Source organism: Garra rufa, chromosome 2 (genome assembly GCF_049309525.1).
Source record: "Garra rufa chromosome 2, GarRuf1.0, whole genome shotgun sequence".
Lineage (NCBI taxonomy): Eukaryota > Metazoa > Chordata > Actinopteri > Cypriniformes > Cyprinidae > Garra > Garra rufa.
In genome coordinates this window covers 23,726,259-23,753,966 of record NC_133362.1, presented here as the reverse complement: position 1 = coordinate 23,753,966, position 27,708 = coordinate 23,726,259, and the positions used below count along the sequence as shown (strand labels likewise).

At 36.2% G+C, this 27,708-nt stretch overlaps 2 protein-coding genes across 4 annotated transcripts in view; one reads left to right on the top strand and one right to left on the bottom strand.

The window, feature by feature from the left end:
* The window catches only part of ccdc85a (coiled-coil domain containing 85A), a 41,283-nt gene extending 18,586 nt beyond the window's left edge, over positions 1–22,697 (bottom strand). The window contains exons 1-2 of one of the 3 annotated variants that reach the window (XR_012353762.1): positions 22,069–22,697; positions 19,235–20,698 (exon numbers count right to left, since the gene is read on the bottom strand). Coding sequence is in view for 2 of the 3 variants with exons in the window: in XM_073833924.1 (XP_073690025.1) it covers positions 19,738–20,698; positions 22,069–22,308 (1,201 nt within the window). In the remaining variant the exon portion in view is untranslated. The remainder of the gene's footprint in view (positions 1–19,234; positions 20,699–22,068) is intronic. The other 2 variants (XM_073833924.1, XM_073833925.1) reach the window with 2 other exon arrangements.
* Positions 22,698–25,682: 2,985 nt separating this feature from the next.
* soul2 (heme-binding protein soul2) lies at positions 25,683–27,003 on the top strand. Its single transcript, XM_073835278.1, has 4 exons — positions 25,683–25,829; positions 25,926–26,052; positions 26,301–26,469; positions 26,554–27,003. Exons 1-4 carry the CDS (start codon positions 25,695–25,697, stop codon positions 26,726–26,728), a joined length of 606 nt encoding a protein of 201 aa, XP_073691379.1. The 5' UTR covers positions 25,683–25,694; the 3' UTR covers positions 26,729–27,003.
* Positions 27,004–27,708: the final 705 nt, after the last annotated feature.

The following is a 27,708-nucleotide window of genomic DNA, read 5'->3' as shown; positions in this document are numbered from 1 at the left end:
TCTACAAATATAGTGACAGCAACATGTGAGTGAGTAAATGATAACAGAAGTTTCAATTAAGTACAGTTGAATTCAAAAGTTTACATACACCTAGCAAAATCTGCAAAAGTTGATTATTTTACCAAAATAAGAGGGACCACACAAAATGCATGTAATTTTTATTAAGTACTGTCCTGAATAAGATATTTCACATTAAAGATGTTTACATATAGGCCACAGGAGAAAATAATAGTTGAAAATAAAAATAAAAATGACCCCGTTCAAAAGTTTACATACACTTGATTCTTAATTCTGTGTTGTTACCTGAATGATCCACAGCTGTTTTTTTGTTTTGTTTTGTTTGTTTTTTTGTTTTTGTTTTTTTGTGATAGTTGTTCATGAGTCCCTTGTTTGTCATGAACAATTCGTTCAAAACTCGTTCAGATCCCCCAGATTCTTTGGATTTTCAGCATTTTTGTGTATTTGACTGTGTGATTTTTAGATCCATCTTTTCACAGTGATTACACCTGAGAGACTCAGCTGCAACTATAACAGAAGGTTCAAATACTCAATGCTTCAGAAGGAAACACGATGCATATGATATATATGATTTATATATATGAAAATATGATATTTAGGCAAAATCGGGGAAAATGTAGACATCTTTATTCTGTTCTAAAGTTTACAGCCCTGGCTGTTAATCCATCGTGTTTCGTTCTGGAGCATCAGTGAGCGTTTGAACCTTCTGTAATAGTTGCATATGAGTCCCTCAGTTGTCCTCAGTCTGAAAGGGTTCAAATACACAAAAATCCTGAAAAAACAAATAATTTGTGAAACCTGAAAGATTTAGCTGAAGAACAGCGGGCAGTTTACCTCACGAACAACTATCACTAAGGGAAACAAAACAAAGCTGTGGATCATTCAGCTAACAACACAGTATTAAGAATCAAGTGTATGTATACTTCTAAACGGGGTCATTTTTTATATATTCAGCTATTATTTTCTATGTGAACTATATGTAAATGTAAAGAAAAAAAAAAAAGAAAAATAACATGCATTTTGTATGAGGAAAGCAGATGAGCAACTTGTGTTGTGTCTCTGGGTGTTCTGGCGTGCCTGTTTTAGCTTAAAGATCTAAAGGTTGTGTGACCGACGTGTGCCACTGGATTCAGCTGTACAGATGACATCATGTCCTCCCTGTGACGACTCTGTGAGTAGCTTCCACACACTCATGTCAGCCCTATAAATAACCACAAACAGCCTGAGTCTCTATAGCCTCAGAGAAATTAGCCTTTTTCCTCGCATGTAAAATGAGCAGGATGTCCAAATTATTAGTATTCAGGATACAGTAGTAAAACAATACATGGATGACTAACTACATCTGCTGCGAGTTTGCAGTTTGCTGGTATCCTAGCTTGTTTAATCTGGTCTGTTAAATGGTTTTAGAGAGGTTTTGCATGTTTTGGCCTGGCTAGGCTAAAAGACAGTTTATAGGTCTTTGCACACAACATTTTTGCATGCATTTTTTCATATTTGTCAAAATTTGTCATGCACAGAATGTCATGGTGGATCAGGATTATCAAAACACATCTCAAAATGCTTGCTACAGATGTGAAAAATGCAGAAAATTGAACCTGTTCCCAATAGTTTTATGACAGATGAAAGTTTCAGAAGCAGTGTTGACAGAACGTGAGATTGTATATATTTTTTAAACGTGCGACTTTAAGGACCTTAAGACCAGCAAACCAACTTAATTTGTGACCCTGGACCACAAAACTAGTCATAAGCGTCCATTTTTTGAAATTGCGATTTATACATCATCCGATACCTGGATAAGTAAGCTTTCCACTGATGTATGCAGCAATTGGAAAATCTGGAATCTGAGGGTGCAAAAAAATTCAGCAATGCATATTACTAATCAAAAATTAAGTTTTGATATATTTTTGGTAGGAAATTTACAAAATATCTTTAGGCAACTTGATCATTACTTAATATTCGAATGATTTTTGGCATAAAAGAAAAATCGATCATTTGAAAGGTAAACAAGTAAGTTCTGGATTTAATTTAGTATACTTAAGAAATTTTAAGAATTTAGACATATCCTTGTTCTTTTTTTCAAACATTGTGAGCCACCTACTACCTCTTAATCAGTAATAAACCTAGTAAGTGACTGATTTGGAAAGTATAGGCAGCAACATGGGCATTAGCTTGTTGCTAACATAACACAATTATGCTAAAAAGCATAATAATACATAAAAAATGTTTCGAAATAATCAGTTCTTAATTACAGTAATCAATTTTCAACATTTCTCAGAATTGAATGAAATATAAGTTCAATTTCTCTTTCAACATCAGCCATATTGGGTTTTTTTTTTTCCTGTGAATTTATCCCAGTGCATTCTGGGATTCCACAGATGACGCCTTATAATGCAGCATCTGTAGGCACCTCGCTAGGTTTTGAAATTGAGTCTAAATTACCCTTCAATACTTCTCACACAGCACTGTTTTGTATGTATATCTCCATCCATCCATCTTTTCCTCTGGTTCTGAAGATTGTAATTCCCTGATATGATGAAATATTTATGAGCATAAATTGAAAAAGGGGTCATTTAGTGTGGCTGTATTTTCCAAACTCCGTCAGCACATTATGAATTTCAAAATGCATGTCAGGTCATGCATTCAGATGATTTATAAAGAGCGCAATAGCACTGTTTATGCTGAAGGGAGTCCATAAATACCCACAGTTAGCTGCCTGCACACTGCCCTCCTCCCACAGAGAGCACTGCATGGTTTGAGGTTCCTCCCTGAGTAGTACCTCTCTCATCTGCATAGAAATTTCATTAATTTTAATGGCCTTACCAATTACCTGGCTCTGTTGGCCAATTTCATTTTGTCTAAAGCTTCTTTTATTGTCTATGTGTGGATGGGGAGATGGAAAGCGAGGGTCTGCCTCTGAGCTGTGTGTTTCTGTGCTAGCCGGTCTCTTCCAGCTTCCATTGCTTCTATTACTGTTAACTGCATGTGTGTGCACTTGTGTAAATAGCTGTCCACTCGAAAAAAAGTAGTTGAATCACAGTGATTGATTTCATCTGAGTGGGTTTTCTAAAGATTGGAAATAAAGTGTAGCCTTGCCATGCTGCAGTGTGCTAGGAGGAGAAGTGAAAAAGAAAATACAGTATACTGATATTGCACACATAATGCAGGATGGTTGCGTAATATGACTCACAAGCTGAGGTAGACTGCTGCTTGTGCGTCACAATGAGCACAGAGATCTTAAATAAGATGGAAAGACTTTAGCTTCAGAATTTTATAGCACTAAAACCACACATTGGCGTCACTGCTGTGTTATATTCCATATATAGTTTAATACATTCATATGTATAAAGTACGCATACCCTTCTTTTTTCACATTTTGTTATGATGCTGCCTCATGTTAAACTGCTTTAAATAACTTTTTTTCCACATCAATCTACACTCCATACACCATAATGCCAAAGCAAAAAACAAGTTTTTAAAATCTTCGCAGATTTATTAAAAACAAAAAAATGTAAATGATTCCATTGCATAAGTATTCATACCCTTATCTGGGACAGCTGAAATGTAGCTCAGGAGCCTTCATATTGCTTGTAGATGTTACTACACTTCGAGTGAAAGTAACCTGTGGCAAATTCAATTGAATGGGTATGATTTGGAAAGGCACACACATCTTAATAAATGTTCTAACAGCTGAAAATGCATATCAAAGCAAAAACCAAGCCCCGAGTTAAAAAAAAAAAAAGAAAGTTCGGAAAAAATTCTTCTGCATTGAAGGTTCGCAGAAGATATGGAAGAAGTTACAAACAACCAGGACTCTTCCTAGAGCTTGCCTCCTGGCCAGACTGAGCAATTGATTGAGAAGCCTTGGCTAGAGTGGTGACCAAGAATCACTCTAGTTGAGCTCCATGATCATACGTGGAGATAGGAGAAACTTACATAAGGACAAACATCACTGCAACACTCTACCAATCTGGGCTTTATGGTTGTTAATGACACCACCAAAGACAAAGGCCACCAAACCACATGAAAACACACTTGGAATTTGCACCAAAAAAAGCATCTACAGGACCCTCAGACTGAGAAACAAGATTCTCTGGTCTGATGAACCTCAAATCCAAGCATCATGTTTGCAGGAAATCAGGCACTGCTCATCAACTGCAGAGTACCATCCCAAAAGTAAAGTGTGGTGGTGCTGTGGGGCTGTTTTTCAGTGGCAGGGACTAAGGGACTCCTCAGAGTAGAAGAAAAGCTCAATGAACCAAAATATTGAGATAGCCTGGGCAGAAGGTTTACTTTCCAACAGGGCAATGACCCTAGGCAACACAGCAAGAGTGGCTTATATACAACTCTGTGAATGTCCTTGTGTGGCCCAGCCAGAGCCTGGGCTTGAACCCAATCAAACATTTCTGGAGAAATCTGAAAATTTCTGCCAGAACCCATCCAAGCTGACAGAGCTTGAGAGGTGAAGAGATGAGGAGAAGAATGGCAGATAATTGCCAAATGCTGATGTACAAAGCTTGCCGCATCATAACCAAAAAGACTTGAGGATGTAAATGTGCTTCAAGTACTGAGTTAGGGTATGAATACTTATGCAATGCAATTATTTCAGTTTTATTTTTAATAAATTTATGATGTTGTGACGATTCTGTTTTTGCTTTGTCATTATGGTGCATGGAGTGTAGATTGATGTGGAAAAAAAGTAATTTAAAACAGTTTAACATAAGGCAGCAACATAGCAAAACGTGAAAAAAATTTATACTTTCACAAGGCACAGTATATAAGCAAAGTCTGTGTGTGTGTGTGTGTGTGTGTGTGTGTGTGTATATATGTTAAGTTGTACATTTCCTTCATCAACCCAGTAAACAAGGTTTAGCACTAAAGTTGGTCTTCTTTCACCATAGAAAACGAACACAGCATGCTGCTTTCTGAAGCTGATACATGAGTGTCCTACAGTCTTTTTCTGCCTATGCCTAGAAATGTGACCCGGCTGTACGAGCCAAGAGCAAAAGTGCAGTGCTTTCACCATGAAAAAGAGTTTCACCTCACTCCCTGTCCCGCTGTCTCTGTTTCTCTCTCTCAGTCCATCTCTCACTTTTCACTTGTATAGCACAGCAGTCTATTCCTGCCCATACCACAGTACACAAAACCTCCAGTCAGCAATAAACATAAACATGCTAAAACACATGCTAGATCTCAGTGATAAAGTCCATATATTTCCTGAACTGACAGTGGCTAACTTCTTAAAAAATACAGTGTGCAGTATTTCTACAAAAGGTTTAAAGGGATAGTTCACACAAAAATTACAATTCTGTCATTAATTACTCACCCTCATGTCATTCTAAACCCATAAGATCTTTGTTCATCTTTGAAACATAAATTAAAGTATTTTTAATGAAAACCGAGAGCTTTTTGACCCTGCATTGACAGCAACTACCACAACTTTTGTTTTCTTTACACACAAAAAGTATTCTCATATCTTCATAACATTACGATTTAACCACTGATGTCACATGAACTATTTTATCAGTGTCCTTACTACCTTTCTGGGCCTTAAATGTGTCAGTTGCGTTGCTGTCTTTGCAGGCTCAAAAAGCTCTTAGATTTGATCAAAAATATCTTAATTTGTGATCCTAAGATGAAGATCTTACAGGTTTGGAACAGTATGAGGAAGAGTAGTTAATGACAGTATTTTTATTTTTATTTTTGGTAAACTATCCTTTTAACTAACAAACCTAGCTGCTACAAATGCTAGTGTTAATGCTGACCAGCTTACACTGGTTAGCCAAGTTAGCCTTCTACGTTTCTGGACTCAAAAAGCATCTTTCTCTCATGACTGATATTCAAAAGTAGGCTAAAATGTATTCAGACAGAATACAATTTTTCGATATACTGTAAACCACAAATAAAAGGGCTTACATTTTGCTCTTTCTGCTGTCTTTCACATCAGCAACAGCTTTGGATAGTCACTAAGCAGAGCTGCATTAATGCACACTCTTACCTGGGCTTAAGCCCAGATCCCTGGGCTAAGGAAAGGCCCAGTGCTGCAGGAGATATGTATGACATTCAAATTGATCACTAGAATTTACAATGTGTTGCTGTGCTTTCACTGTTATTGCTTAGCTTTGAGTGTATGGCTGTGAGACAGTGGAGATTTGTGAAGTTGAGCACTGAACGCTCTTTCCTGACCGCACTATTGTCACAGTTCCTGACCATCAGCGTGAGGAGAGAGCTGCCGACACAGTGACACAGCCAGATACAAAGAATGAGATTTAATGAGAGGAGAGTGGAATGGAGATAATATACAGATACACACATAGTTTATATTCAGCACGTATGTGGCCATTAAAATAAATTATTATAGGCGATTATTATATTACGAGTATCCTAACACTGAAAACTGAACCTGAGAAGGTCATCATATACAGTTGAGGTCAAAAGTTTATATCCCCCTTTCAGAATCTGCAAAATGTTAATTAATTTACCAAAATAAGAGGAATAATACATTGTTTTTTTTAGTACTGACCGGAATAAGATATTTCACATGTTTATATATAGTCCACAAGATAAAATTAATAGTTCAATTTATAAAAATGACCCCGTTCAAAAGTTTGCATCCCCTTGATTCTTAATACTGTGTTACCTGAATGATCCACAGTTGTGTTTTTTTTAGTTAAAGTTGTTCATGAGTCCTTTGTTTGTCCTGAACAGTTAAACTGCCTGCTTTTCTTCAGAAAAGTCCTTTAGGTCTAGGGCTGCAACTAACGATTATTTTAATAATCGATTAATCTGTCGATTATTTTTTCGATTAATCGATGAATCGGATAAATAAAAAAAAACAAGGGATTTACAACCCTTTATTCAAAAACAGAACTAAAATCTTTAGAAAGTGCACGAACATGTTGCTCCTTGAACTGTTATAATAATAATAATAAAATAAAAATGGACTAACACAAAAAACATACACGTATGCTTTACATCTGCCAAATATATAGACTAAATAAACTAAAATTACTATCCGTCAAGACAGCGGATTGCTGTGGTGTACATGCTGCATTTCCCATCAAGAAGCCTCTCAAATTAAATTCCTCAGTGCGCATTAAAAAAGTCATGTGACTTTGCACGCTGGAACGGGATAACTTGACTAACTTTCTGCTACATTCATTCTGCCATGGCGGTGTTTAGTGTCCTGCCATCAGCAGCGACCAGCTGGAAGAGTTCCGCATTCAAATGCACGCAAAACTGGCCTCAAAGCCCCAGCAAAAGTAATTACCATGAATGTGTCAAGGCAAAAATTAAGAAAATATTCGAATTACTTATTAATAAACTAGTATTTTCTGATTCAGTGTTGCAAAGATGAAATTGACGATCCTGCCATCTGCTCATTAATGCCTAATGCATCTTTATGGATTAGCTAATGAAAGAGTTTTGTTTTCGATTTTAATTATTTCGTTTTATAGTAAAATAATAATTTAAAGCTTTCTATAGATATTGTGTTTGTGAGGCAATTACCTGGGTTTCGGTTAATTATTGTGAAGCGCTCCTGTTTAAACCAAAGATATCAAGCGTATTCTGTTTGTTTTCTTTAAGAGCACATTTTGTTGATACTGTTAGTACACACAAACTAAGGTAGACCCTTTACAGTTCCGGCCCGGGTGGTAAATACTCTTACCTTTATGAGCAAAAAAGAAATTCCACATTGCACTGGCGTCTCCATGTCCTGCAAAGCGCGCTTCTCTCCGCACAAACTTTGGAATTATCTTGATTGGACTGTTACAGAAGATTCAACCACTCACTTATGCTTCAGAAGGAAAAATCATACATGAAGACTTTTTGAATTTGAAGATCAGGGTAAATTTGACTTATTTTGACTTTTGGGAAACATGTAAGTATCTTCTGTAGCCGCTGAAGGGCAGTAAAAATGAAGAAAAAAAAGATATTTAGGCAAAATAAGAAAAATGTACACATCTCCATTCCATTCAAAAGTTTTCACCCCCTCATTTTTCCTTCTAGAGCATCAGTGAGCGCTTGAACTTTCCGTAATAGTTGCATATAAGTCCGTCTGTTGTCCTCAGTGTGAAAAGATTGATCTCAAAATCACATAGTCATTCTTGGAAAGGGTTCAAATACACAAAAATGATGGAAAACCAAAGAATTTGTGGGACCTGAAGGATTTTTCTGAACAACAGCAGGCAGTTTAACTGTTCAACAAGGGACAAGGGAACAAAACAAGGGACTCATGAACAACTATCACTAAAAACAAAAAACAAAAAACTGTTTGTGGATCATTCAGGTAACAACACAGTATTAAGAATCAAGAGGATGTAAACTTTTGCACAGGGGTCATTTTTAGAAATTCAACTATTATTTTATCTTGTGGACTATATGTAAACATCATTTATGTGAAATATCTGAAATATCAGTTCAGTACTAAATAAACAATAACATGCATTGTGTATGATCCCTCTTATTTTGGTAAAACAATTAACATTTTGCAGAAAGGGGGGTGTAAACTTTTGACTTAAACTGTATAATGCAGTTGACAGTAGTTAGTCTTTCCTAGATTGCTATAACCATCCTACTAATGTTTTTATATATACCCTGGCCTCCTGGACGCCCTTTCCTGAGCAAGTCTTGTTTTCTAATAAAAACATCAACATACTGTCAGAATGCTTTTTTGAGGGGTGAACTATTCCTTTAAACCGAAATACCAATACTTGCAATGACTTAAACCACTAATTCACAACAACACACATACACCAGCCACTAGTACACACTTGTCACTGGCAAAGGTCAACAGACTTTCATAAAGACGTGTGAACACCTTCCCATTAACCGGACATTGATTTTTCCTAGAATGAGATCCCATTTTCACAGCATTTCCAACTAAAGTAAACCTCTTAATGTCCATATGTATTTTTCATCTGCTTCTATAAAACACATAATGTTAGGTTAAATGTGGTCCTTCAGGCTATGAGATCTGTAGATTGGGTAACAGCTCTGCAGGGACCCTGACCACTCTAAGCCTGCGTGTTCCCTCTTTCTGAGGTAGCAATCAATGGTTTCTACCTAACGCCTTGTGCCAGCAGGAAGATAAACAGGGGTTCTAGGTAGAGAGCAGGCTGGCTGTGGCCCTCTCAGCATGAATTCCTAATATCTTACATAATCCCTCTATGCTGCCAAAGAGCACACAGGATAGTATTGGTATAGAGATGGCACTGGGTTTCATTAGGAACACAAGGCTTTTGTTGGCAAACTTGAACATCTTCCAGGGAATGGAAGAGATCAAGGGCTATATTTGAGATGAATAATATATATAATTTTCACTGAGAATAATTAAACTATAATTGTAAAATATGGGCTCCAGCAGCCAATAATTGGGGTTAACAAAGCGTCCTGAACAAAGACAATGACTGTCTTATACAATCTCTGTTAGGATAACAACAAAGCATGCTATGTCAAATTGCATTGAGTTTAGATTTAATTACTGGTTTACATTGGTTACACATGGTTGATAATTTTAAATTATGAGAAGGCAGCTTATTTTTTCTTTTCGGATCTGCACAAGTAAGCTTATTCTTGAGGGAAATGTACAAAAAGTCTGAAGGACACAGTGGAAATGAATAATACTCTACTGATAAAAAAGGAAAAATGTCTGAATGATTCATCTAGCAGCAAATACCTAACTATTAGAAACCGAGAAGTTATTTTAAACTGTAGGTGGTAACAAATGCTGCATGCATTGCTCTGTGAACTGCGGTTTATGAAAAGGAGTAGTTCAACACTTATTTTAGTTTCATTTATGCAATTGGCTGAAAGTGAGCTAGTTTGCATTCGGGTACACATTTTATCAGTTTTATCAGAAATGCATTTCTTTGGAATCAAACCCATGCACTTAACATTGTTAGCGTCATGTTGTACTGAGTTGTATCTGAGTTTGTAAGTGGATTGTGTACGATTGTGTATGACGTGAACATACTGTTGCTAAGGCATGACAGAATAAGGATGACAGAATCTATTTTCACATTTTTTTTAGCTTCCTTGAATTATTTATTATTTCTAGGTCAAGGGGTATGATATTTCAAGAATTATGATTGCTATCCACAAATAAAATGGTAGATGCATACACTTTTACTTTTCACATCAGTGGAAAAATTTATTCCCAAATGGTTCAGAGACTTTTGAGAAAAAAAAAAAACTATCATCATATCACATACAAACAGAAACTTAAAGGTCTTCACAGAAACCCGTCAAAATAAAAGTTATATTTAACTTGAAGAAACTGTGACAGAAATATATTACCTAATGTAATAATGTTATTAATTTATAATTTTACCAGAAGAAAATATTTACCAGAAAAAATTAAATATACAACAAAGTATTTCTGGAAAAAAAACAAGTAATAATAATTTTTTTTATATAAAATCAATTAATTAGAGAGCTTTTGATTATAAAAAAAATTCAATGAAACCATTAAAATGGAAAAAAAAGCTGTTAAATTGTGTAAGTTTGATTATTTTGATTAATTTGACATGACTTTTGATTCATATTTTTAATTTAACCATTAAAATGTATTATTTAATAATGTTATGTGTGAATGGCGCAGACATGCAGTTTGAGCACATGAACACATAATTTCCAGAACATAATGTATATCATAGCAACCCGTCAAAATAGAAGTTTGGTTTAACTTGAAGAAACTGTGACAGAAATATATTACATAATGTAACATTTACCAGTAAAATGTAAAGACACTGTATGTAGTATTTAAAAAAAATAAAAAATTAATTAGAGATGCTTTAGACCATTAACATTTAATTAAAACCATTAAAATGGAATGCAGAAAATTAATGGGAAACAAAGAATTTGGTCAAAATAAAAATTAATTTGAAAAAAAAAAACTAAAATGTATTTCATAGGGCCTTAAAAATGTAATTTTGGTTAAACTTTTAATTCATTGCTGTTAAATTGTGTAAGTTTCATGATTTCAATTAATTAGACTTTTTTGATTAATATTTTTAATTTAACCATTAAAACTTCAAATTAAAATGGAAAAACAGGATCCAGAAAAATTAAGATGGAAAAAAAATTTATTTGGAATACGTTAAAACAGAATTTGGGAAAAAATAAAATGGATTTCATGGGGCCGTAGTTTAACACCAACTGCATTACTTCTCCATGAACTAAAATGATGCAGCGGTCAATGCTGCATTTATCTCATGCTAAATTCTTTTTCACAGTCTAGTTCACAATCTTAAATTCAAAGTTTCTCCTCTCCGTCGCAGTAGCAGAAAGCCTGAATCAATTGCTCACTTGTGCGCTAATGAGAGATCAATAAACATTGTAGCTCTCCACTTCTACTAGTGCATTCACCTATTTACCCCAGAAACCGTCTCATCAGCTTCGTTTTCTACACCACACACAGCACATTGGAATTACTGACTCCAAGTCCGCACGACAACAAATAGATTATGGAATTAGCAACCGCACACGGCGATCACAGGGGGGCTAAATTGCTGTCTGTTTAGGACACAGCTTAGCAGGATTAGAATTTTTCATTAAACTATAAAACAAGCAGACAGTCATTAATTATGGCTGAGCATTCAAGATCAGTCATTGGCCAGGTCACAAAGAGCTGAGTAGATTTAATTTAGTACCAGGCTTCTGAGAACTGTTTCCTAACTGTTACACAACCCCTGGCTCCCCAGCATGAGAGCAAAAAACAGCCGTCTGATGCCAGCCGCGATCACCAGGGCCTTTATCTCTTGTGAAATGAAAGGAAAAGAAATTAAATTCCACTTAAATGTCAAGGCAAGCAATTAGAAATGTATTCCACAAATTGCAAATTAAATTACTGCAAAGGGCCACAGACTTGTACCGCCACATCAGCCTGGGACTACGACGAAAGCCCACAAAGCGTGAAGCGTGAACAGCCAGCAGTGCTTGTTCTGTGTCACATTACCAATGCAAATGCAGCTGAGCTACAGCATTATTCATTATTTACACAACGCACTGACGGACGGTCTGATTGATGGACGGTATGACTTCTCCACATCGGGCCCTGAGGATCACTTAGGTGAAGACCCCATTTAAAGCAGATTTACAGGACAGCAGAGCTATATTTTCGGGAGAGGTCGGTCAAGGTCAAACACAAGGTCTTCTGTGGGTCGGATCAGGTCAGGTCGGGACGTTTTGGAATGCACTTCATTGTTCTGACCTTTCAAGCTCAATAAACTGCATAGAAAAAAGCAACTGGAGTAGAAAGTGCTCATAAAACAAACCTAAAGAGATAGTTTACCCATAAACAAAAATTCTGGAATCATTTATTGATGTCAGTCCAAACCTTTCTTTCCTCAGTGGAAAACCTCTAGATTCGGTTAAAGTCATAAAGGTTTGGAACAACACAATAGTGTTTATTTTGTCAGCCATTTTGAATTTAACCATCAGTCATTTTTCGTGTTGGTCAGAATAAAATGTAAATTCATCCTTTGCCAATAGGTGTTGGAAAAATCACGGTTTCCCCAGTGAAGGTCATTGCACACTAAGTAATTTTCGCACGTTAAAAAATAAATACGACCACACGTTGTGTCAATCGAGTTTACACACTGCCTCCGTAACTTTCGTTTGTCTTAAAAAAATTTGGATCAGGTTCGATTTTCTGCGTTTTTGCATTCGTAGCAAGCATTTTAATAGGAAAGGATGATGAAGAAAAAGTAAAAACTAAAAGTCTGTTAGTCTAATTTTAGTCAATGGTCACATTTTCGTCATGCTGTATAAGGGTAAACTGATTTAAAAAAAAGTGCTCAAAATTATATCAATAATCTAAATGACTATTTAATATATAAATAATATATCAATTGATATCAAAAACTTACACTCCTTCTGTCTACATTATGAAAACTGGTCAAAACAAGCTAAATATAATAAATTACAACAGTGAATCCATGTTTCTCTGTTAAAACTGTTGAGTATTTACTCAGCAACCACAATCGCAAACAAAATAGAACAGAAAACAGACAAATGTGTTTCAGATCATTGTCGGCACTTTCGTAATGAAGAGCGAGCATGTGTGCATGGCTGCCAGTTTGCAAAAATTAAGAAAATGTAGCCGTTTAACAAAAAAGCTCTGATTTGGGGATTTGAACTTTTAATATCTGGCAACCACACACATGAAATCTCACGTAGCAGCGGTCCGCAATAACATTTTGTCTCCTTTTTTCTGATGAGATTAAAAAAAGATTTTTGTATAATTTTTATTTTTTAAAATACATTTCTGACCCTGCACCACAAAACCAGTCTTAAGTAGCACAGGTATATTTGTAGCCATAGCCGATAATACTTCACGAGTTCGCACTCTCATATAATGTGATAAGGCAACTTAATAAGCATATTTGGCGTGCTGTCCAGTGGGAGGGCTCCGAGCTTGGGATGGAGCCCGAACCCAGAGAACTCCCCCCATCCCGAAACTGGGATGAATTAAATGGAGAGTGAGGCGTTGGGGTGGGGGTGGGATGCTAGAAAACCGCTGTGGGACGGAGTTGAGCTGGCTGTATTTATATACGAATTGTGCTTGTTAAGGTGATTGGCTGATGAGCTCCACCTGGGCCAGGTTGATTATCTGATCGTGCTCCTCCCGAACCTTGTTAATAAAACATCATATTGTATGGGTCAAAATTATAGATTTTTCTTTTATGCCAAAAATCATTAGGATATTAAGTAAAGATCATGTTTTATGAATATATGTTGTAAATTTCCTGCTGTAAATATTTTAAAACTAAATTTTTGCTTAGTAATGTGCATTGCTAAAAACTTAATTTGTACAACTTTAAAGGTGGTTTTCTCAGTATTTAGATTTTTTTGCACCCTCAGATTCCAGATTTTCAAATAGTTGTATTTCAGCCAAATATTGTCCTATCCTAACAACCTATACATCAATGGAAAGCTTATTTATTCAGCTGGTGTATAAATCTCAAAATTGACCCTTATGACTGGTTTTGTGGTCCTTTTATTGTCAACAATATTGCATGTTGATATATTTATTGTTTATTGACCTTAGTGTCATCTCATAACCGTCTTGTTTTAGTCATGGGAAAATGACTAAAGTTTTCCATAGTTTTCATTAACAAAATTAACACTATACACAAGGGTGAGTCAGTGATGACAGAACTTTTAATATTTGGGAAAACTAACCTTCAAACCTTGTTCTTTAACTTTCTCTAAACTCAAATGAACTGTAATCCAATTAAGTTTAAAAAAGGCAATTATGGTTCTTATGCGATGTAGTTTTTCTGAGATTGTATTATTTGTTAAGTACATGCTACATGCTTAAAAATAAGTCTTAAATCCCAAATGCTTTGGTTTAAGTTTTAAGTTTTTAGATTTTTAGACATACTAAAAAGAAAATCATTTTTGAAGTCCTTCACAGAAAACGTAGTTTTGCTTTAAACTCTTAAATCAGTAATCAAGTAATCAAAAAACAATTACGTGACGAATGGGAAATAACCTTCCTTAATTTCTGCTTTTATCACAACTTTTGACAGAATGACAAACCAAGCTTTGCCTATAAAGAGTTTCCTTGGTAAATCTGGAAAAAATATGTTTAATGTTTTATGCAGCTGTTGTTTTGAGTAGGAATGCAACGATACCATTTTTTCAAAACCGATCCGATACCAAAAATTCTGAGTATCGGCCGATACCGATACCATGCCGATATCAGTGGGGGTATTTTACCTTCAAAACTAAAGAATGTATACAATTCACTTTGTCATTAAGATTTATTTGTTTTAGGTAAAGAAAGAAATACCAAATCTGCTTGCACATTGTTGGATAAAAAAGGGGGGAAAAATTCATATTAAGATTAATGTTTTAAAAATAACAATTTGAAAACAGAAATATTACAGATTTAAATTCTAAACTGAACAGATCTGACGCAGCGGCTCAGTTGTGACTTGTTTCAGACTACGTTTGATGACGAAATAGAGCAAAATCAGGCAATAGTGTTATAGTCAGACACTGAAAGTCATTTAATAATAAATTATTTATTTAACTGCTGTATTAAACAATATCTCATTTACAAAGTATTTACAAAGGAAGTATTAAAAGCTGTCACTCGGTTCGCGAAGTCCTTGTGTTCTTTTGCGTGATGCTTGCAAATATTACAATTTGCAGTGCTACTAGCTGCTCTATCAAGAGAAAAATATTTCCAAATCAGGGACATGTTTACCGCGCTGAGGTAGACTTTGCATGTGAAAGTTCCCTCTGAACTCGCCTGTCACACGTCACATGTGGTTGTGTAAGCAGCGCAACGTATTTTAAATGTATTTTATTTTTAAGGCAATGTTTTAAAATAATTGTGTTCTTGTATGAATTATTATAGTTTTTACAGTAGACTATTATTTCTTGATATTTATTTAATCAAACTCTGGTAAAGGTATCGAATTTGGATGGGTCACGCATCACCGATATCCGATCCATTCAAAAAGCTTGGATCGGCGTCGATACCGATCCAGAGTATCGGATCGATGCAACCCTAGTTTTGAGCTCCACCAGGAGAAGTAAAAATGCTTTTTAAACATTCACAATTAGATTCATTCTGAATTAGATTTGTTCAATAATTCATTGAATAGTATATGAATATATCAACAAGTGGCCTGCACCAGAACCTCTCTGAACATATAGATACAGCCCATTTCAAAAGCCAGAAACATCAGAGTTACTGTGCACTGCACGACACACCCCAGGAAGGGAGGAGAAAAAGAGAAATCCGACTGTCAAAACCTTCTTAAGGGATAATCCAGGCTGGCTGGCCGCGGCCAACAGGGATAAACTGTAATTCCCTGCTCAGAATGTGAGCATGTGGTTCCATAAAGAGTGTAAATTATTTTTTTTTACTGATTAACCAACATTTTTTTTAAATGTGTATTATGACTAATTAGACACACTGGGGATTGTTAGTCTCTACTGCAATCCAAGTGCTGAGGGATCTGGAGCAGTAAGCAGATTGAAAAGTGAGGATACGCACCAAGCCAGAGCATCAGTGGAAAAATTTAATTGGATCTACGCTATTAGGAAATAGCAGTTTTAGTCTACAGAAATAATGGAAGAACACAAATGTGTATCTCAAGAAAAGCAAATGATTGAAAGAAGGGAAAGAGATAGAGAAACAGAGAGAGTACAATAGCTTATTCATTCTTTGTTAGCTTGTGGTGTCAAAAGACACAAATCAGAAGCAGGATGGATCTCGGTACAGGCTGTCTGGTACCAAGCTAGCATACAAGGCCTTTGTGAACTCAATACAATCTATAAATCAAAATGTCACATTTAGAGCCATTCTTCATCAGAATAGCAGCACAATTTCTAGTTTGAGATGTGCAGAGCATCCATTTAGGTCAGTGAACTCAGGTGTTAATTAGCAGCTGTTATTTTCCTATTAAATGCAGCGCAAGGTAAACAGCCCACAGCTTCAGGAAGAATCCCACAGCCTTGGCAAGCCACACAACTCAGCACTCTTCTCCTCCAAGAAATCATTAGCAGAATATAGTTGGAGGTTGGAGAGAATGCTACACATCAGGAGGAGAGTTGGATATTTCTCCCTATTGTTCTGCACACATTCACATGGTTTGTCCTCCAATAATGTTCACTGAGTTTTTTTTTGATGTGTCAGCATCTGTTCACAAAGCTATGAAGCATCTATTCGAAGTATTCATTTTTAATTTATAATTCGCACCAAGAGAATTCACACCATTTTTTCTTTGCAATAACTTAGATTAGTATTTGGTACCTTAAACAGTGGAGCATGAAGTTAGCGGCATCAAAGCCATGGGTTTGAGCTCAAAAAAGAAAAATCCCACAGAAACTACAAGCAGGATCACCAAGTTGATGCTACAAAAATGAACAAGCGTGACAAGACCCAGCTGAGATCTGTACCAGCACCTTGTGGTGTATGTGCGTGTGAATGTTTTTACCACTGCTGAGGTGTTTATGAGCCTTATGCTGGGTGTATCTAAGTGAACGAAGCTTGCTGTATGAGTTGAAACTATTCTGGGTTGTGTGCATATGTGGGTTGCAATATGCTTATGCGCCAGAGGCACCATTCACGAAATAATTGAGAATGCTTTTAAAATTTCAATTCAAAGCCCAAATTTAAAATCAGATAGCAAACAGGATGCAGAATTGCAATTCAAATTTGAATTCAAGTAGAATTAAAGGGTTAGCTCACCCAAAAATGGAAATTAGCCCATTGTTTACTCACCCTCCAGGCATTCTAAGTGTATATGACTTCCTTCTTTCAGACAAATCCAATTGGAGTTATATAAAAAATTGTTCTGGCTCTCCCAAGCTTAATTATGGCAATGGGTGGGTGTTTCTCTTCATCAATCCAAAACAAGTTCAATAATGCGCATCCACCCATTATAAAAAGTGTCTCACATGGCTCGGGGGGTGAATAAAGGTCTCCTGTAGTGGGGTTTTGTAAGAAAAATATAAAGTAATAATCACTTTAATCTAGCTTGCGCAAACTGTCGTACACAGAAGTCATTTAGGGCGGATGATGTAGGACGTCGACATTGCCCATGCGCCTGTGAGTCTCGTGAAAACCAATGTTTGTTTACAGGAGCAAAGTTTCCTTCCTTTAGCAAAGAAAAACCAGTCTCCTCTTGGCTTATATAGAAATCCTCCGACATTTTGCTTTACAAATCCTCATTTTGTACTTCTAATTTGTGACCTTTGTTTTGTTTTGGTCTCTTCGCTGTGCGTCCGTGTTCGTCACTTCTGAGCGGCACATGCGCAACAGCAACGTCCTACGTCATTCGCCCGGAACAGCTTCCGTGTATGACAGTATGCACAAGCTAGATTAAAGTGATTATTACATTTTAAATATTACATTTATTCACCCCCCAGAGCTGTGTGGGACACTTTTTTAAAATGGATGGATGCACATGGACTTGTTTTGGACTAATGAAAAGAAACACCCACCCACTGCCATAATAAAGCTTGGGAGAGCCAGAACAATTTTTTATATAACTCCGATTGCATTCGTCTGAAAGAAGGAAGCCATATACACCTAGGATGCCTGGAGGTTGAGTAAATAATGGGCTAATTTTCATTTTACGGTAAACTAACCATTCAAAACTTATTTAAAATTTTTATTAATTTAAACTAGAAAAGCAAAGTTTGGAAATAAGGAAATCCTTTGTTTGGAAGTTTGTAGGGACATAAGAAAGGGGGGTAGATAAATAGAAGTAATGGGCATGTTCTTAAAGGGGTCATGAACTGACAAGTCAAAATTTCTCTTGTTCTTTTGACATATAAGAGGTCATTGCACTATAAAAACATTCGATAAGTTTTAGAACTCAAAACTTTCTGGCTAGTCTAAAAACAGCTTATATTGAAGCCAATCTGCTAAAACGACAGGTTGTGGAATGTGCCACTTTATGATGTAATAGTGTGGCTAAGCACCGCCTCCGCAGAAGGAGATCAACACCTGCTTCTACATCGCTGCCTGTTTAGCCCCGTCCAGAGATTCACACATGTAGTGTAAAAAATGAGAACGGCAAATGCAGGTCTGCTCAGAAACTAATTGATAACGATGGCTCTGAAGTGCCAAGTGGTGGAAAAACAGAGTCTTTGCACTGCCTTCCATCTGATCCCAACATTAGGAAAGAGTGGATGAACTTCCAGACCCTGTCAGTAAGAACTTGTGTTCACTTCGTTTTACCACAGATTCATTTACAAACAAGGCTCAATTCGACGCAGGATCTTAAAAGACTTTGAAACTAAAAGACGTTGATGTGCTAACTATATTGGATCGTAACACACAAGTGTGAGTAACTGTTTTTATTACGTAGTCACTATTACTTTGTCTGTTATTACAGATCATTTGATATACTGAGTATTTATGTATTTAAACTTAAATAACAGCAGCCTCCATCTGTGAAGGATATAGGCTGTCAAACATACACAGCTATTAGCCAATCATAGCAGTGGGTGTTTACTTCTGAGTCTACAATCTGCCATGCCTATTTAAACAAAGCGTTTTGATGAGGGAGGACAAAACAGGACAGAAAATAGCCTATTACTTCTAAATGATATTTTTTATGTAAAAATCTTGATGGCATTATAAGTGGACCTCAGAGAAGAGTAAAAAAAATAAAGGCAGCCCATGACCCCTTTAACACTGTTCCTTCTCAAGTGCTGCTGACTCATACTTTGCCACTCCACTCACCTGCGTACATATGGCAAATACAATGGTGTCCACTCCTGGTCCTCCTGGGCAGCACTGTCTTCTGGCTTTTGTTGGGCCTCTGAGCATTTTGGTCTTTCATTGATTATAATGTTCCCTCAGCTGGGTTCCAGAGCATATAAAAAGGCTTCGGAGGCACAGGTACAGAGGCTGATTGATAGGAGGCAGCTAAAGCCTGCTAAAATAATGGCCCAAGAGGACCAAGACTGGACACCACCGACCTTTACCAAAGATGAGATGTTCTGCTCTAGCCAGACACTAAAGCCCCTGCTCTATCTGGCCATTGCCTCTCCTGAACTTAGCAAAGCAAAACTAGACTAAATGCAGATCATGGCTGGCTGAATGGGATGGTTTAGTGCCTGGCTGGGATTGGGGCTTTGCTGGCTCCAGGATGAAAGATGACCATCCTCACTGCATGTGGTGTACTCAAATGGGACTCCGTGTATCTCATTGTGGGTGCTACAGCAGGCTCCAGTCGGACCCACCGTTCATACCGCTATAGAGGTTCCGGTGATGAGGGGACATCTCCTCTACGCCCGGCCTCTTCTGTGCCACCTCTCGGCTGGGGCTGCCAAACTTGCCATGCTGATGCCTCAACAACTCAGGGCTCCCAGATATGACACGGCCCTTCTGTAGGTGCTCCGGTGTCCCTGATAGAATCTGTTTGGGTTCTGGACTCCCACACACGTTACCCATGCTACCCCTGTGCTTCTGGAAAAGGTCCGGGCTGCAGGCCGGCTGAGAGGACACCAGCAAGTGTTTTGAGAACTGCTCTGGGCTGCCTCTCTTGCCTAGTTTCTCTGGACTAAGACCCCGTAGGCCCTTATGATCCGGACTGGAGAAGGACCCACAGCGAGAGCGGCAGACCTGGGGAAAGGTATGAGCTGCGTACTCCTGGCTGGTGCTATGTCTGCGGCTTGTCTGCTCAAGACCCGTTGCCTCCTCCCCTGAGCCTGGCTTATGTAGGTGATCAGGACTGCCTCCAACCGGGCCACCCAACAGCTGCTGCTTATGTGTGAGATGGTCAGGGCTGTCGGTGCTGCCCGCGCTGGAGGTACTGCTCCCGTCACCCACATCCCTTAGCAGGCCAGGCCCAGGGCCACTAGCATGAGACAGGCTGCTCTGGCTATCGATTGAATTCCTGCAGCCTGCTGGTCCCCCGGTACCCAATGACCCGCCGGTACTTCCAGAGCCTTTCTCCTCATCCAGCATGAGGCACAGCTCTCTCAGTTCAAGGTTCTCCCTCACTACTTCCTCCTGCCTCTGCTCCAGCTCTTTCAGCTTCTGCAGGTAAAGAGTCACCTCCTTACGCATGATCCCTGCGCTGTAGCGGCCCAGGCGCTGCCACTCCCTCGACACCTTTTTCCCTTTCTGCCGGTCATCATCCAGAAAGCAGCAGAGGTCCCGCAGCTCCTGGTTGTCCTCTTGCAGCTTCTGATTCACCTCCTGAAACAATAAAAGCTATGACTCAACACTGATGTCTAAGCAAAGCCAGTTGACTGATGAAAGTGAAGTTAAACAAATGCTGGCATTAATGCTGCACAACGGGAAACAACAGAGTATGGAGAACACAGACAACACATCCTAGTAGAATATTCTAGATTTGTAGGAAAAATGTAATAAAAATATGTGTATTAATACTAATAATGACAACAACACACACACACACACACACACACACACACACACACATATATATAAAAAATACAGAAAAAACTGTTATATTGTCAAATATTATTTTAATTTTAAATAACTGTTTTGTATAATATATATATATATATAGAGAGAGAGAGAGAGAGAGAGAAATATATTTTAAATCATAATTTATTCCTGTGATACAAAGAGAAATTTTCAGCATCATCTTCAGTGTCACATGATCCTGCAAAAATCATTCTTATTTGCTGATTATTTGCATTGTTAGAAAAGATTTATTTTGAATAAATTCTGTTCTTGTCATTCATCAAAGAATCCTGAAAAACAAGAATCACAGATTCCAAAAAATATTTGGCAGTACAGCTGTTTCCAACACTGATAATTTTAATTATAATTCGGCATATTAGAATTATTTCTGAAGGATTGTGTTACACTTATGACTGGAGTAACAGCTGATTAAAATTCAGCTTTGCATCACAGAAATAAATTAGATTTTAATATTTCTAAAGTATATTAAAATAAAAAACATAATTTTTAATTGTAAAAACATTTTGCAATATTACTGTTTTTTTTCAGTATTTTTGATCAAATAAATGCAGCCTTGATGAGCATAAGAGCATAAGTCTTACTGATCCCAAACTTAATAATATTTAAAATATTCAAGTAATATATTAATTATTATTATTACATTTATTTTAATATTATTGTAAATCACTATTGTAACTGGACTTGCCAGTATGGGCCTACTTTACACATCTGTCTACTTTTTTTTTCATAAGACAAGTGTTGCCATGTACTGTTCTGACAAAATGACATTTAAGAGGCACCCCGAGGGACATTTAGCCTCATTATACCTCATGATAAAGCACTGTATATGCGAGGAGCTACATATAAAAAATGTGGAGCTTTAAATAGTTTTACATATAAAAAAGTAAAACTATTTAAAGCTGCAAAACATGAAAGGCCAGCTGTAACCGCAGCTTCTGTAAAGGCCACAGGACGCTTTTAAAAAGTTATTTTATACAAACATTTAAAAATAATAACATTACCACTGGTACCAAAAGCGATGTGGTATTTCTAATCAAAAAAGACCTAAGAAGGGTTAATGCAATCGCTATTCCATTTCGCCCACAACCTGTCACCTGAACACAGGCTCGCCTTACCTTCAGCCCCCGTATTTCGTTGAGATGCTGCTGAAGCCTGCGGTTCACCTCTCGGATGAGATTGCTGTGGTCCACTATGACGCTCATCTTCTCGGCTTCGGCTCTGCGGAGCCGGCGAACCAGCTCCTCCTTGCTCCATTTCAGAAGCTCCTCATCCGTAAGTTTGGAGAGGTCCTCTGAGGGACCTTCTGCGCTCTTGGTTATGATCGACTGCAGCTGAGGCTGGGTGGGCTTTTCCATTCTCCCGAGCCAACTTATCGAAGTGCTAGGCTATAAAACAAATCGCCGACAAGCCGGTAAAATCCTTCGTTCGCACTTTCCCGCAAATTCCCTCTTGTTAGGATCGAATTTTTAACACTACCATTTTAACGATAACTGTTCTGTCCATGCTGTCCCCTTTGAAGACAGGGATGCAGCCCTAGAGTGCCGGCGAATACTTCTCCCCCTTCTGCACTTACTGTACGGGTGGACCCTCTGTTCTATGGCAGAGACTCTGTCTGTTTCCATCTGTCCGTCAGCATCCTGTCCAGCTCAGTGCGGTGCTGAAACCGTGCCCGCTGTCCGCACTCATGAAGAAGGCGCACGGCTGGTCGCTTCTGTGCGCAGGGAGCGTGACAGCAGCCTCTCAAATTGCTCGACTGGCTGAGTTGTGATTTTTCTCTCTCTCCGTCTCTCTTTCGCTGTTCCGTCACACGCCCCCTTCTCTTGGAGACAGTTAACTTTTGATATTGGGCGCCATCTGGTGGTTTTAAAACAACGTGGTCATTTAAGTCGATGCTAATTTAGCTTATATTATATTATATTATATTATATTATATTATATTATATTATATTATATTATATTTATTATATTTATTATATTATATTATATTATATTATATTATATTAAATTTATGTAAAATAAATATCAGACCGGAAGAATAGTACTGAAGGTGTCTGTTTGTTTGTTTGTTGTTATTATTATTAGTATTACATTTAAAATAAATATCAGACTGGATAGGTAGTCCTGAAAGTGTTTGTTTGTTTACATTAAAAATATTAGACTGGAAGGATAGTCCTGACGGTATTTATTTATTTATTTATTTATTGTATTATTATTACTATTAGTATTACTAGTATTATTATATTTAAAATAAATATCAGACTAGAGGGATAGTCTTGATGGTGGTTGGTTGTTTGTTTGTTTTTTATTTATTTATTTCATTTATTTATTTATTTAATAAATGTTTTATTATTATTATTATTATTATTATTATTATAGAATTTATTAGTATTATTATTATTAATAATACTTTAAAATAAATATTAGACTGGATGGATAGTCCTAAAGGTATTTATTAGTTTGTTTGTTTGTTTATAAATGTAGACTGGAGTGATAGTGCTGAGGGTATTTATTTATTTATTTATTTATTTATTTATTTATTTATTTATTTATTTATTTATTTATTTATTTATTTATTATTATTATAAACATTATTAGTAGTAGTATTACTAGTAATAATACATATAACATAAATATCAGACTAGAGTCTTGATGGTGATTATTTATTTATTTGTTTATTTATTTCATTTATTTAATAAATGTATTTATTATTATTATTATTATTATTATTATTATTATTATTATTATTTTAAAATAAATATCAGACTAGATGGATAGTCCTGAAGGTATTTATTTACTTATTTGTAAATGAATTATTATTAATATTATTACTTCAAAATAAATATCAGTTATTTATTTTTCATTTACTTATTTAATAAATGTTTTGTTATTGTTATTATTATTATACAATTTTTTACTTTATTAATAATAATAACAATAATAATACTTAATAAATATTAGACTGGATGGATAGTCCTAAAGGAATTTATTTATTTGTTTGTTTGTTTATAAATGTATTATTAGTATTACTATTGGTATTATTATTACTTCAAAATAAATATCAAACTGGAGTGATAGTGCTGAGGGTATTTATTTATTTATTGTATTATTATTATTACTATTATTATTATTACTACTACTACTACTACTACTACCAGTATTACTAGTATTACTACATTGCAATAAATATCAGACAGGAGGGATAATCTTGATGGTAGTTATTTATTTATTTATTTGGTTGTTTATTTATTTTCATTTATTTATTTATTAAATGTATTTTTTATTATTATTATTATATAATTTATATTTTAATTATTATTATTATTATTATTAAATGTTAATATAATTGTTATTGTTATTATTATTATTATTATTATTATTATTATTATTATTATTACAAAATTTAAAATAAATATTAGACTGGATGGATAGTCTTGAAGGTGGCTATTTTTTATTTATTTAATGTAGTAGTAGTAGTAATACTTTAAAATAAATATTATACTGATGGATAGTCCTGAAGGTGGCTATTTATTTATTTATTTGTTTGTTCATTTGTTTTATTATTGTTGTCATTATTTTTTAGTAGTAACTTTCGTACTCTTAAATGTAGTGCACACTTGACACCGGACTCCTTGTTTGTGTTCACAACAGGAAAAAGCCATTTTGGATAAACCATCTGAAATGACTATGCAGATCTGCGTTGGTGGGTCTGTCAAGCAAGTGTCACAACACAGAGGTCAGTTTACAGAACATAACACTGTTTTGGAAAATGAGTTGCTAATTTGAACAGGTATTGTCTAAGAAGTGGGTCAGAGGATCTCAAATTGTTCAGATTAATTCATTTTGGAAGCAGAGACAAATTTGTGAAGACAATTCGAGTTATCGTATACCTCACTCAGACTTTCCCTACCTGTTAATAAATTGCATTCGTGCACATCTATTTCTTTTCAAACTTTCTCTAAAAGTGAAAATGAAAGCAATTTAGACATCCCACCTGAGCCGCAGGCCAACATTCAAACGTCATGAAAGCATATGATTCATGAAGGAAGATTGTGCTGAGCTCCTTCCATTAGAACTCGGCTTTGTTTTATGATTAGTTCTGTACGAACTCTGCGTGGATCACTTTCAAGTGAATTATAGGCTTGTGCCGGTTGAGCTCCTGTTCAGCCTACCAGTTTTGTTTTGAATTGAAGAGACAAATTATTTATGAGGAAATGTTCCACTTTTTACTCCATTTATATAACTCTGGTGATTCCAGCTGACACCAGAAATTAAGCAAGCCCTAACTTTACAAGTTTAGTCTATTTAATAATGACTCATTAGTCATATAACTGACACTTTTATTCAAAGCAATTTACAGTTCACTTATTACAGGAGTTACTAATGATGAAACACTTTGCTCAAGGACACATTGCTGGGTTCGAACACACAGATGTAAGTCGTGATTCATTAAATACCTACAGTATCATAGTGCTTTAAAATGCTTCCCTGGAGTTTATAGCATATTCTTTTTTGTTTTAATTGCATGGAAAAGATCTACTCTTCTTTCACATTTCCCTTTTGTGTTTCTTGGAAGAAAGAAAACCTGTACTGTACTCTATCAGGTTAATTGTTTTCCTGGTGTCATACTAGATGGTAGTTCAGTGGCGATGGGAGGGAGAGTTCTGTGAAGTGTTTAAGGGGTGTGTCTACAGGAAAAAGACACACAAACAACCTGTGACAACAGTTTTCGTCTCGCAGTGCAATGGCGAGGACTCTACTTTCCGCTTTGTGTCTACTGGCTGGACTCGTTTGTTTCCCAAGTACAGAATGTTGGGAAGCACCCTGGTTCTGTCATGGACGTGCGTGTCCTGAGTACACTGTGGTACAACAACATGGGGTAAACTGACAATTTTTGTTTTGTCATTTGGGGTATTTCGAATTTGGTCTATTCTTTGTTAATTTTTATATCATTGTGTTAATAATACATAAACAGGGATTTGAGGAGCGCAACTATAACGAGAGCCATTGGATTACAACCAGTGTTGCGGGAACCAGCGAGAGTGACTTAAAGGCAGGATTTTGGAAACTGTATTATTTCACTCAAGGTCAAAACAGTGAAAGTAAGTAAGCTACACTGATAAGATCTTATTTATTAACTTGCATTACAACTAACTATGATTAATACTGTACAGAATTTATTAACAGAAGTATTATTCAATGTTAGTTCATGTTTACAAATGAAACTATTTTTAAAGTGTCACTTCTACACCAAACTCATGGTTTTAATTAGATCATATTGGATTTTTTATGAACATTCCAGCATGTTAATCACATTTTGATAACAGTGTATCTAAATTTTACTGCTCAGATAAGGTGATTGCTATGACCAGGCCTGTGGTTGTCTCTGTGAAGGAAGCTGATGGTATGGGGGAGCAACAGGTGTCCATTTCCGTCTTTCAGTCTGACGCAAACATCCCTGAGCCCAACGATAACACTATCAAAAAAACAGACATACCAGGCGGTACTGTCTATGTCAGGTAAGCTATTTTAAGAAAGAATGACATTCAAAAACTGTTTGACTTTTTCTCATTTAAACTTTGTCTCTTTGCTGGTCATTACAGGTCATTTAGTGGTATGGCCTCTGATGAAGATGCTTTAGAGAATGCGCAGCAGCTTAGGAATGACCTCAGAGCTGCAGGAAAGGAGTTTGTTGAAAACAAGTTCGATGCTGCTGGATATGATGCACCATGGGATTTGATAAACAGGCACAATGAAGTTTGGGTTCGTGCACCCTGAGGACTTGCAGATCCTGAAAATTCTGTTTCTGTTCCTCATTCTATTGAAGATTTCCTTCCTCGTATGACATATAGTCATGATCATATGTATTCATGTTTTACTTTGTATGGAAGCACTTTGGAGCTGCTTGACCTCATTATAAACTGGTTTTAGGGGTGTGATGGCTATCTACCTCTGTAGGTTCAGAGAGGTTCAAACTAAAAATGCAGTAACATTTTAGTGAAATCTAAGGCTAATAGCTTTGACAATAAAACTTTTGACCTCTTCATTCAAAACATTTTTGCTCTTTTATTATGCATTCTATGTGAGCCATTTTATTTTTCAGAGTTAAGACATTCTATGTAATTAATTCATTCACTTTTATGGACTGCTCAAATGATTGAAAACTGTAAAATAAATGCAGTCCCAAAAGAAGATGACAAATATTAAGACACGGATAAATAAAAGACACGGAAACCCGATACACAAAATAACAGGCTTAGGAATGATCTGAATGGGACACAAGAAACCCCTCCCACTTAAACTGGTCTAACTAGTGATCCTGAAATTCCTGTAAGTGGTTAATGAAACTATTTGTTTTAAAAATAGCACAGTGCTCAATGATAGACACTAAAGGAATGTTGAATGTGAATCTTCCAAGCTTGTGAGTTAGTAACTTGTCATTCCAGTTAAAATCTGTAAGAAAGTATGTGACTTGGGACAGTTTTTATCATTTGCAGCTTGGTGCACATATAGTAATCTTAAAACACATGTGATTGAGATCAGAAGTTTACATACACCTTGCAGAATCTGTACCTTTTTTTACCAAAAAAAGAGGGATTATACAAATTATTTAGTACTGACTTGAATAAGATATATTACATATATAGTCCACCAGAGAAAATAAAAGTTGAATTTTTAAAGATGACTTCAAAAGTTTACATGCACTTGATTCTTAATACTGTGTTGTTACCTGAATAACCCACAGCTGTGTTTTTTTG